General features: G+C 36.6%; 1 protein-coding gene across 1 annotated transcript; it reads right to left on the bottom strand.

The window, feature by feature from the left end:
* Window positions 1-4,594: 4,594 nt before the first annotated feature.
* Window positions 4,595-13,400, bottom strand: LOC136849026 (low molecular weight phosphotyrosine protein phosphatase-like). Its single transcript, XM_067121877.1, is given in 5 exon segments — window positions 4,595-5,008; window positions 9,326-9,487; window positions 10,723-10,795; window positions 10,797-10,905; window positions 13,241-13,400. Coding segments are annotated over 5 exon segments (570 nt in total). The 5' UTR covers window positions 13,386-13,400; the 3' UTR covers window positions 4,595-4,927.

Genomic DNA, 13,400 nt, shown 5'->3' with positions numbered 1-13,400 from the left:
ATCAATGGAAAGAGGAAGATATGCATATACACGTAGTATAAGAAAAAAACTAAAAAATTTTCTGTATCTTTTAGGGAAGTTGAAAGTGAATATTTCCAACCATGTGCAAGGCCTCTTTTCCAAACGGCAGTCGTAAAAATATTTGCTAATTTTACCAAGTCATATGTGTTTTTTCTAACATTTTTTTAAATTTTATTTTGTAAAATTACAATTACAGCCCACACAATATCATAAGAGATAAGAACTAAAAGCAGTAACAAGTTCTGAGTAGGTTTATTGTAAAATATTTACGAGACGTCATTGGATGGGAATTTTGGACAATATTCCCATATGACATCTCAAGTCAAACTGATCTCTCTCCTGTAAAAGTTGCCATGAGTCATTTTTGGCCCATGGAAGTGATCTGACCACTTTTCCCGTGAAATTCATTCAAACTCTATGGCGCGAAATCTTAAACACCCCAAAGCTATAAGTAAACACATGGGGTTAAGATAAGTGTTGATGTCTGTATTAACTGAAAACTCAGATGAGGAGGTGCTAGAAAAGTTTGAAAGATGAAGACTGGAACAGGGAGAAGAGGACTGAGAATCAGAGTAAGGTAAACATAACTTGTGCTGACTGGGAAGGACCCAAGAAAAAAAGTATTTAGAAAAGTAGTAAGGTAGATATGGTACAAAACTTGTGGAGGTAACTCTATATACTGGCACTTCAACTTAACAGTTTGGGGGCTGGCCTCCCAGTAAGTAATGAATCTAGTAAGATATGAAGCCTGGAATATAACTTACATATCTGAGGTAACTTACATAGCTTATAGTGTACAGCAATTCCATTTATAGTATTTACTAGCTTATCATCATCAATATTTTGTAGTAATTATTCAATTTATATTATTATCATTATTATTCAGAAGATAAACCCTATTCATATGGAAGAAGCCCACAGGGGCCACTGACTTGAAATTCAAACTTCCAAAGAATATGGTGCTCATTAACAGAAGGTAGAAGGAAATACAGAAAGAAAAGATCCTACTTATTAAAAAAATAAATGAATAAATTAATAAATAGCTAAAAATGTATTAAAATGGAAGGATAATAGCATTAGGGTAGTAATGCGTTGCATCCTCGCTTGAATTTTTTAAGTTCCAGTTGCACAAAATCCTCTGGGAGAATGTTCTACAGTCCAACAGTGTGAGGAATAAATGATCCCTGGAACTGAGAAGTTCGACAAGGCACATTTACTGTATATTGGTGCTGCTGTTCAGCGAATCTGGTTGCTCTCAGCAGGAAAAGGGGATCAATGATCAATTGTGAATGTGAATGATCTCTATTTAAATACAACTTGTGAAAAAGTGACAAACAAGAGACCATCCGTCGATGGTCCAAGTCATAACTGTTAGTATTAGGAAAAAGAAACCTACCACCATGAATAATAAGTAAGAAATGTTGCGCCACTCTAGGAATGTAGTCACAAATACTCTTTTGATCACATTTCTGAAGAAGTCTCTGAATCTGTTGGGCAAAATAACATTTTTTCTTTGAAGGAGATTTTTGACCAGCTATATATTGCTCAACTAATTTCATTTAATATTTGTTATTTTTAAAAGCAATGAACAAATTTCAAAATGTTGGGATAGCATACAGTTATCTGTTCTTCAAATGCTCGATGGCACTCCTCCACAGAATTGTTTGTTTTAGGAAGTGTTTTTGCTACTTCATCACTGGTAGCAAAATGATTATGATTACTGTCTCAATGATTTTCTCATCAACTGAAGTCACTTACATTCGACCATACTTCACTTTAAGTTTCTTAATTTTGGTTTTCTTTGTAATACATATAATTATCGATATACAATTTTTTCTTTCATTTCTCTGTCTCGATAAACTGAAAATCTATTTCCAATGAATGGTTTAAAAATAATTCTACTAGTGAAACACTATACACTTTCTCTGTCTGGATAAACTGTGGGGGTACTTCCAGAGAATCTCCAATGCTAATATTCTTACACAAAAGTATTACCTGTTTGGGGCGAGTTACTTAACACTAAAATCAGTTTAAAAGACAGTTAAACTATTTGTGTAAATAAATTAAAATATGTTAGCCATGAATGGCTTAAAGGTGATTTGTTTGACAGTGAATATGTTTGGTGGTGAATTGCTGACAGTGAATCATTGTTGGTGAATTTTCCAGATATGTATTCTACTGATTCTTGGGGTGACTTGTTAACAGTGAATTTGCCAGGTACATACTGTATTGAACCTCACTGTAACTGATAAACAGCAGTATATATGGACTAATGAGCATGACAGTAACAAATTAAAACAGATCAAGCTCAGTGCTGGAATAGGGAAGTCATCATATCAAAAGGAACAACACATAAGTAATTTTCACTCATCTTAAAATTAGCCACTCTTGTTTGACCCGTGGATATTTGATGAATGAGATTCATTTGTTGATCACTCACTTTCAGACACTTACCTGTAAACTGGATTCCTCTAAAAATACTTAAAATACACTTAAATACTTAAAACACACTTAAATACTTAAAATACACTTTAGCCTAAAAAACATAGTTGATTATTATAGTTCTATCTAAGCTTACAAGATATGAAAAATATGCACAAAAGACCATAAACCTATTTTGTTTTGTTTTATGCATAACCCAACATTCTTTATAAAAATGAAAAACAGAGAGAGAGAGAGAGAGAAAAAGAGAGAGAGAGAGAGAGAGAGAGAGAGAGAGAGAGAGAGAGAGAGAGAGAGAGAGGCTTCTCTTAATTCAAAACATATGGGTATGTATACATACAAAAATACTGCATACTGGTTACAAATACAAGTACAGTATTGAATACATCAATACATTAAGTAAATGTAAATACAAAATTCCTGACAGAGAGAGAGAGAGAGAGAGAGAGAGAGAGAGAGAGAGAGAGAGAGAGAGAGAGAGAGAGAGAGAGAGAGAGAGAGAAATTAACTAGCTTCCCTTAACTCAAAACACATGGGTATTTACCATCACATCAAAATTTCCAAGCATGTGATTGCAAGATGAACAAACAACAATACTTTCACTTTAAAAATAATGACTTTTTTAAGGGTAAATGTAACAATGTACTGCAAGTAAATTACAGTATGCATTTATTCTATAATTTAGAACTTTAACCCACAAGAATAACGAGGCACACCTACCTTATTTGTGAAAGCAAAAACACAAAAGATCACAGTGCTATAAAGCGCAGGCTCTTTATGAGGTAGATGACACATACCAAAAGACCAATTTAAGCTTGCACACAGTAAGGCATGAAGCGTCAGTTATCCTGGGAACAAAAAACCCAAGCATACAGGTTTAGCCAGGAAAGCATAATTCAAGTTCAGGTCAGCATTCAATAAATCTAGCATACTTACTGGGTTAACTTGTTAAGTACAAAATATTTTTATTTTCACCATGAAAAAAAATCCGAAAAGCTGAACTTTGTTAAGCTGAGGTGCCAATGAGTATTAACTGTAACGGATGTTGTCAAAAGAGATGCTGAGGATTGTGGAATATGCACAGAGTAAGGGTCTTGATGCCTAAAGTGTACAAGAAAAGCAAATGGGAAAGAAAGCGGTGAAACGCCATGTTGTAGTGAACTAATTGTCTTACAAGAGGTAAAACATTTCCATTAACTTGAAGACATACTGAACTGTGAAGCAGGTATTGAGTAATTAGGAGAGAGAAAAAAACGAGGGTAATAACCTGACTGAGATTGTTAGACAACTGATAAATATGAGTGCTGGTATCTCATTAGTATAAACAAAAACTTATGAAATATGCTTAAGGCTCACACTACTCTACGCAGGTAAGGCATAGGCATTGACAAAGGAGAGATACTATTTTTAAAAGGTGCAACTAAGGAATTCTCATTCATGGCCATAGAGAGATGGAGAGCTCATAAAAATGATGATGAAGTTGCAAAGACATGGATTTCAGCAGCTGGAGAAGACTGATCTCAAAGATGCAGATTGTTTGGATGAGGAAGCTAATCAAAAGAGTAGATATGGAAATACAGGACAGACCAACAAGAAGGCCCAGGAAATTCTGAAAAATGGGCACAGATGAAGACCTAAAGCAGATGTAAAATCTGGCCCACAGCACTCTTCATAGTGCTGTACACCAGACAGAAGAGGTCCTAGAGAACACAACACATCTAACACAATCAAGGGACAATCTAATGTAAAAATCTTGCTGATGGTAAGTATACCACCACCCCTTTTCTATACACATTAATAAGTAGTATGAGTTCCCAGCTTTCCTTAATCATTGCTGATAAACAGTACCTATTCCTGGCACTAATCCACAATGATTTAAGGAAAAATTCTTCAGTACCAATTTAGTGAAACTGGATGATGGGGGATTTACTACTGCTAAGTACTGTTATATTAGTTTACACTGAAAAAGTAATTTTTCATGAATACTACTAATCCTGATTGAATGTGCTTTATCAAGAATTCTCATGTTCCCTCATGACAAAAAAATTGCATCAATGTTTTATATCCTTTTCAAATGCATTATTTTACTTCAGTAAAAGGAAGATCCCTTATAATAAATTCAAACAACCACTACCAAAAGCTAGAAATTTATTATCACTTGTTTCAATACTGCTGCCAAAGAATGTGATCTTGATTCCCTAAGTTTGGGAAACAGAATCAACCTTCACCAATAACACATCTATAATACTTCAACATCTAGGTTATTCTGAAATGCTTACAGTATGAATACTGCTACCATGGAATGTGAACTTGATTCCATAAGTTTGAGAAATAGAACCAACCTTTAACAATAGTTACTCTATAATACTTCAATATCTAAGTACTGTAATTCAGAAATGCTTACAGAGGAAATCCTCAATATTCTTTGTAACTCTGAATTTCACATATTTATGGTGTTAGACATTTATTTAAAGGAATCCAAGAATCCCTCGCTGCACCGAAGACACTGTTCATAGCATTTCTCAAAACCAGCATCGTCATCATCCTGAAAAATAAAAATATAATAAGAACTATCAATCTTACAATTTTCTTCTTTCTCTATTATTATTATGCAGAACAAATTTTTAAAAATCTAAAATTTCACAAGAAACTGGTCAGCTGTACAAATGCCTTGTTATCTGTGAATGAGACCTAAATAAAAAAAATTATATTTTTATGATAAAATAAAATTTATATATACTAACAAGTAATTACAGAGCTAACAGGTTCTGTTAACCAGCAGCTAAAATCTGAAATCCGCGGTAGCGATTCTTTTGTTTACATTACAGTGTAGGTAACTGACCCAGCCCACTTTTGGGAAAAGAAGGAACAACTGAGGAGAGGGCTTCGATATGTTTATGCCTAACAACTATGTGAGGGGAGGAGGGTGGGCTCCCACTCTGTAATTACTTGGTAAGTATTAATTTTTATATAAGTAACTTACCAAGTAATTACACACCTGATCCCCACACTGACAGGAGGTAGGATGCCTGAACTTTTCTTCCCCAAAATATTAAAAACACGTAATGAATTCAGGGGATTAATGTCTGCTAGCATTACTACAAACACTTGTTGTTTCTATACCTGGTAAGAGAGTCGCAGCAGGAAGTTACTGCCTCTGGTTGCGCTCATCTTATCAGTAGAGACGTGGCTGTATGGCCAAGGGTCGTCTGCTACATCAGTAGGAGCTTCATAGCAAGCTCATTTCCAAACGCTAAATAAAGTACCAAGAAATTTTGCCCTGGCCCAGGGTGTAGTACCATAAAAAACCAGATAAATTTAACATCATCACCTACACCATAAAATATTAAAAACACCATCACCTACCACTAAAAGACTGGTGGGTATCCAAGCATAACATACCCCCTGACTCTCCTAGAACTCGACACCATAACCAAGGCAGAGAGATGAAGAAGGAAGGAATGCTTCCTATACTCCCTCCCCCAATACCATGCCAGCCATCGATAAAGGTCCGAGGGTACTGCAATCATTAAAAGTCGTTTCCACAACTCGTAGGTAATGAGAAGCAAATATGGACCTGCACCTCCAGTAGGTCACTTGAAGTATTGCAGAGAGTGAGAGATTGTACTTAAAAGTTAATGAAGTAGCCATAGATATGACTTCATGCGCCCTACTTTCAAGATAGGACAATCCTCCTCTCTCAATTGCGAGTGTGCTTCACGAATGGTATCCCTCAAGAAGAACGACAGAGTATTCTTTGTAAGAGGATGAAATGGATCCTTGACCAAAGTCCACAGGTTGCTAGATGGACCCCTAATCTTTTCTGTCCTGAGAAGATAAAACTTTAGGGCTCTTACTGGGCAAAAACCCCTCTCAATCGCTTCTGGTCCAAGTGTATCTGCTAGTCCTTTAATGCTGAAGGATCAAGGCCAAGGACTGGTCGGGTTCTTGCTCCTAGCGAGAAATCCCAAAATGAAGGAGCAGACTGCATCGCCTCGTGAAAATCCAACCCTCTTGTCAATGGCCTGAATTTCACTGACTCTTTTGGCTGTTGACAAGGCTACTAAAAATAGTGTCTTCTTCGTAAAGTTTCTGAATGAGGCTACGTTAAGGGGCTCGAATGGGGGCCCGGAGAGCCAATTTAGGACAACGTCCAAATTCCAAGACACAAGTTCCAAGTGCTTTTGCTTCTTAGTGTCAAAAGACCTAATGAGGTCTGAAAGGTCTTGATTTAAGGATATATCCAGATCTCTATGTCTGAACACAGAGCTCAGCATTGCTCTGTAACCTTTTATTGTCAAAGAGGATAAGCTCTTAGAGTTCCTCAAGAATAAAAGAAAGTCCACAATCTCTGTCACACATTTTGAAATAGCCTCTGCAGCTTCTCTCGAAAAACCCTTTGGTCTGAGGAGTCTCTTGACACCACTTCAGGTTGTTTGAGAAGCTTTTTCTTCTGAAGAAGGAGTCATGGAAAATGTACCAGCAGATTCATTAGCTCTGGGAACTATTCCCTCAGGGGCCAAAAGGAGGCTACCCGAAGGAAGGTAGGCATGTATAATTCATTCTTTATTACTGTACCTGAATTTGTAGCATTCTACTTTTCTAAATAAGTTTGCAATTTGGCCAATAATAATAATAATAATAATAATGATGATGATGACTGAGGAAGACGAATCTAACAAAGAGAGACCTGCTTACCACACTCTACACTACCCAGAGGAAGTTCAAAATACTCGCAGATAAAAAACAATGAATTAAAACCTCGATAAATAATTTGATAGAATACAAAATAGAACATCATGGCATGCCTTAGCCACCTCTAAGTGAAGGACCAGGAGAAGCAGTTGAGAGCCATCACTCAGCTTGCTATCATTAAATCATTACTGGTGTTAAGCTGAGATAACCGCAATCAAGACAAGAATATATCAACCTTGCAGACTAAGAACCTACCCCTGACTAAGACACCCTACTTCATTTAGGCCTTAATTGCAACATTATAGGTAAGCCTAAACCTCTTGATAAAACACATGAAATCGAGTTACTACTTAACTCGATACAACAAGAGTGTCGCCACCTTATCTGTACCACAGACCCTCTACAACTTCTACTACTTGCTGAAGCCCTCATGGAGTGTGGTGTATACACCAGTAACATCCTCACCAGTCACATAAAAGCTGCCAATGAACTTAGGTAAAAAGAAGACATCACCGAACACCAGAGCAGCCTTCATAATGATTAATACAGCTGATTACTATATCACCAAAAGCTTGACAAGATCTTGTCTTATCATACAAAGTTCAAGCGCCTTACTAAGAACCCTGTAGATGACACCAAGAGAGAGGCGAATAGGATAACTGACGTCATCAGGAGACTTTGGTTTAGGGTACATGTATGGGAAGGTCAAGACACATAAACCCAGGAACCCCTGATGCCTTATCATCAGCCAAATCCCTGCACCTAACAATGGTTTAGTTAATGCCTAAACCGATAATCATACCTTATGTGCCAGACCACCACAGCCTAAGCTCATCAGCGGAATTCCTAGAAACACTCAAGGGCTCTCCCAGAGTTGGAACTATCACCTCTCCGGATGTCGAGTCCTTATTTACCAATGTTCATGTAGACAAAACCATCGATCTAATTATTGACTTTGTCTACAGGGAATCTCTAGATACTTTATTTACATGGGGCAAGGTTATTTTTTGTTATACAAAGTGTTTTTACTTCGAAATATAACTTAAGAAAGTCTTGTTGTGAAAATAATTTAGCTATTTTTTTTGTTAATAAATGAATTGATGATGTTGGCCATTTGGGGGCGTTTGTTTGTGTAAGAAAATCAAGATTCCGTTTGCTTTTTTCACTTGATTTCATCATAATACGAGCTTTACATATTTATTGTTTATTGGCATGAAAATAGCAGTAATGTGTTCCTTTCATGCCCAGTAGTTTTGATTAAAATACCTTCTCTCCAATTTTAATTACGGTCGAGTTTCATTCATGTCGTCAATGCACGATAATTTATAGTTATTAGCAGCTTGAAGATTGTTTTCTCAGCTTCAGCTACAACTTGCAGCTTAAATTTAGCAGTGCCTTTCCTTGCCGATCTTTTACCCATACCGAATAAGGGTATAATGTAAAAATATACCAGTCCTATTCTAATCAACATCATTTATACTACAACCTATGGTAGCTATATATTACCACATGATGGCTGAAATACAAGCAAAACTGCTTTTGTTATCCGATTCAGTGATAAGCAAAACAACAGTTACTCGGCAGGTTGTTTATGGCTGTACACATTTACGCAAGAGTATAACGTTACTAACAATACTTTCATCATTCTCTTTTACTTTTTTAACTAGAAGATGGGATAAAGAGATGGAGGAAAAGAAGTTGATCTATTGTAATTTGGTCTCCCTCGCTGCCTGATTGTATGCTGCTGCCTGCGCCGGCGCGAAATTTAAAAATATATTATAAATATTGTCGCATCGGTATTAATTGCTTACCCCACTGCAAAATCAAATTATCATAAGGTGAATTATCCTAACTTGAGTACTAACTGACTATTTTAATAGTTTTATCACAAAAAGTGCATTCAGTCATGAAAATGAGATGAAAATACAGTAATTAGTGAATATTTCTCAGTGAAAAATACTGTGAATGGGCGAATTTTCAGCAAATATTGCGTATATATGTTCCATAGAGAAATCCACGAATAGGTGAGTCCACAAATTATGAGACCGCAAATATGGGGGGCTTACTGTATATGCTACCTTACAAATATATATGACTCAGATAAATAGCTTATTTATGAATCAAACATCAAACAAAAAATATAAGAAAATTTCAGTACAGTACTTACATAGTAAGGGTCCCTGATAATTAGTTCTCCTTTTGGGTCATATGATCCAAAAAGTTCAATCTTTGCAGAGTAAGACTTTGGGCCAGCATCCTTTATGTCTGAAATATTTTCATGGTCCATACCAAAGATGTAATCATAGTGGGTGAAATCTCGTTTCTTAATCTGAAATACAAAATATTAATTTCAACAAAAAACAAACATATTCTTGAGAGTTACTAATCTATGCTGTAATAATATTGTGAATCAAAAATGTTATCTCTATTAAAGCAATGTTACCTGATCCACAGCACACACAGCAACCTTATCTTGGCATACAAATCAACTACAGATTACTTTACTACATCACTTCATAAATCATGGGATTCTTGAAAAATTTTATACACAGCATTAATTAGAGGAAGGTTATGAAAATTCAACACACTATCTAGAGGACAATTTCCTGACAAGAATATCACAGATTTAAAACAATGAGTCATTTGTCATTACCTCAAGCTCAGTTTTGCGTGAAACAATCCTGGCACCCATGAATGGCTGACCATACTGTACATGAAAAGCAAGGCTCACTGCTTTGGTGTTTGTGTCATGGTCTTATCATTATTCCCTTTTGTCATTTGTAGCAAGAACAACCCTGATGTGCGAATTTTGCATTTTGCATCACAATTTGTTTAGCAAACATTTCTGACCACTAAAGCTTGCACTGGATTTTTAAAACTCTCCTCTTCGGTACTGCATTTTATCATCAAAAATGAAATTTTATGCAACCTGACTACTCAAATATAGTACTGTTTTAGAAGGTGATGCTAGCTCACACTATTATCAAATAGAGCAGAGAAGATAAGATGTGGATGGGAAAATATATTACCCTAAATAGTAATACCCAAGGTATAAATATAACTGTGTACATAATGAAGTTTGTCTGATTAATGTGCAAAACGGAAACTGATTCATACTTTCTACAAATAGCTAGTTACTTGCAAAGGACAAGGTTGAAACAGCAGGCTGTAAATGGGCACGTACAAGAATGGAAGTAGCATACTCATTTTGCAGACACAACAGCATGAAGGCTACTATCACCACTTTCGGGTGCTCTATATATACTGTACTGTACTTAAATCAAAGCTGATTGTCCAAGAACTATACTTTTTAGATTTGTGCAGTGTGCAAAGGTAATAAGCTTCTCAACACAGAAATACAAACATGGAGCTAATCATGTCAAACATAGTGAGACAAAAAGGAATATCTTAATATACCACATAAAATAAGCATCATAATAAAAGTACTACTTATTAAGCTTTAAAGAGTGAACATCTGAATTATGTATGAGGCTGTGAAACAGATAACTTGAAAAAACATTATTTCCAAATTTTAAAATACTAAAAGGAGGACATTTCACTTACCTGTCTCGCTTTATGACTCATTGGTACATTATGCCGCTTCATAACATTGACAGCACGCCTATCAGGTCCTAGACATATGCCAAGAACCAATAGCTCCAGAATCCACTTCCCATCCTTCAAGCCCTCGTTGTTTCAATACATGATTAAACACTGCTTCAGCTGTAGGTGATCGACAAATATTTCCTACAAAAAAAAATAACCCAATACATTACCATTAATACTGAACATAATTCATGTGTTAACATTCTAATACAAAAACAAATACTGTATGACTTGCTGTATAGGTAAGCCTACATATCCCTGTAGGGTACTGGGTTCATAATGACTCCATTCCAGTTTTCATATCTAGTTATTATTTGTGAATACTTATTTTCTTCATCCCCAGAGCTATGAAACACCTTAGCCCATCCAGAGTTATTATTTGTGAATACTTATTTTCTTCATCCCCAGAGCTATGAAACGCCTTAGCCCATCCAGTGACATGACATGGGGTAGGCATTTTAATGGCTTACAACAACACTGTTCATTCTAAAACCTGGTAAGTAGCCCATGTTTTTGCTGATGGTTTCTGATGAAACTATATATAAGGAATTTGATTTTTTTGTTTTCACTTTAAATTCCTATTTAACCTACTGCAGACCATAAATCCTAACAAAGAGGGGGGTGCTCCAGTGAGAAGACATACTTTTAAAGGGTTAGGTTACCCAAGGTAGGACCACGCAATCCTTGCTTAAGTTGGGTTGCTACAGACTAGTCATATATCCATATGAAGAAATTTGAGTTTCCCTCTGGGGGAGTGTGGAGAGACCCATTACAGATAACCATGAGAAGATGTAAGCTAGTGGGTTAATTAAGAGTTTCTAGCGGAAAACTGATGTGATTTACCAAAGTTCAATCTGATCACCTGCAATGGAATTATGGGTTATTCAGTACTCCAATGGAAATTAAAATATAATTAAAGTATTTGGAATCACTTCCAAATCTATAACTAAAAAAATCACATTCCAGCAGTTTTTGAACATGCTGTTGATTGTGGATACTTACCCAGCAAAAATCTCATGGTCTCATGGAAAATAATAATATTCAAGTGACTTCAGAACAAACTGAATGAAAGGAATGACAAGCAGTGTGACAAGGCCATCAAGAACTAGGCCTAGGCTAACTTACTTTTACACACTGCACCTCAAGTTAGTTTAGATTTTCATAGGGGGAACTAGATTGGTTGGACAGCAAAATAAAGAGCTCTAGAACCAGTGTAGACAGAAGGGTGACACGATCTGGCCTAGGTTAGAAATTATACACAATGGATCTTTCTAACTACCAGACCTTACCTACATTGCGTTCCCTTACCTGGTTGGGGCTGGATGCCAAAGCAAGCAGGTAACCCCTCTGTCTACCTTTACCATAGCTCTTTGAAAATAATAGCGGTAGTTCATTATACATCCCAGCTCTGCTGCGCATGTTTTTACTCTTTTTCAACTGGTTTTTCCACACTTTTGGGGTTCTGATACTGGCGGTGCATCTGTTTTGTTTGGCCGACCAAATGGAATGTCCCTGCCATGATGGTAGTACTGGCGGAAGGGGTTACCAGCACGTGGCACAAAAGTTGTGCTGCGGACGGAATATGAACTTAGTTCCAAACAGGCGTGTATCACCCATAATACTGTCTTTGTGAAGATACATTGTGAAGCCCTTGTTGGATGGACTTCAGGGGTTAATCACAGGTTAATTAGGCTCGAGCGCCAAAAATGAAAGGAAAATTCATAATTAGCAAAAAAAAACTGTACAAAAAGTCAAGTTATAGCGCCGTCGGCTGCTAGGCTAGTAGGCCTACTTTACGAGTTTGAAGAGGGCAAGTAGCCATAGAGGTAAAGTAAAAGAGTACAAAGTAAAAGAATACGAAGTAAAGGTAATTCTTTACAAAAGGTCCGCATCAATATTTGGTGTTTGACCTTACTAAAATAATACAAAACCCCTTAATATGTCCAGTAACTTAACACAACCACCTAACCTAACCAAGGGCGCCGTGCCCCTACCTAGGCCTAGCGAGGACCGCCCGCTCATAAGGGCACAACCCAACACATCAAACAAACACCAAATACTGATGCGGACCTTTTGTAAAGAATTACGGAAGTAAAAGCTGACAGGTGTCGAAAAGACGATGCAAACATCTTTAACAAAATATGATACCACGTTCTTTGGGCCTAGAAATGCCTTCGAGGTGTGCTGACAGCATTTATTTTACGTTAACCTACAAGGAGCTACGGCTACCCTTTAAATTGCTATTATACGATTCCTTGGGTAGAGGGCTTACTTCATCAGCAATGATTAAAAGTACAGCTTAAGCTACGGTAGTCTAGCATACCGGCAGCCACAGGGAACGTAGCTTAATATACTCATTTCAAAGAATGCAAACTAATGTCCTTAGGATGCAACGCTAAAATTAACCTTTCATGTTTCAACTCTGTTAATTTTTTAATTGTTTTGCAATTACAAAAAAAAATTAAATGCAACGAACCTAAACAAATGAACAACACTTTCTTGGGTTCAATGGAAGACATTTTGGATCGTAATCGTGACGTTACGTCGCATAGAGTCCTTAAGAATGGTCCAGGATATTTGGGTCGAATCAAGGTCGAGGGTGCTTCTTTGTAACGGCACATCCTGAGCTTTTTCGG

Source organism: Macrobrachium rosenbergii, chromosome 20, assembly GCF_040412425.1.
Source record: "Macrobrachium rosenbergii isolate ZJJX-2024 chromosome 20, ASM4041242v1, whole genome shotgun sequence".
NCBI lineage: Eukaryota > Metazoa > Arthropoda > Malacostraca > Decapoda > Palaemonidae > Macrobrachium > Macrobrachium rosenbergii.
Note: the sequence above shows the minus strand (reverse complement) of the source record. Positions and strands in the feature narration are given on the sequence as shown.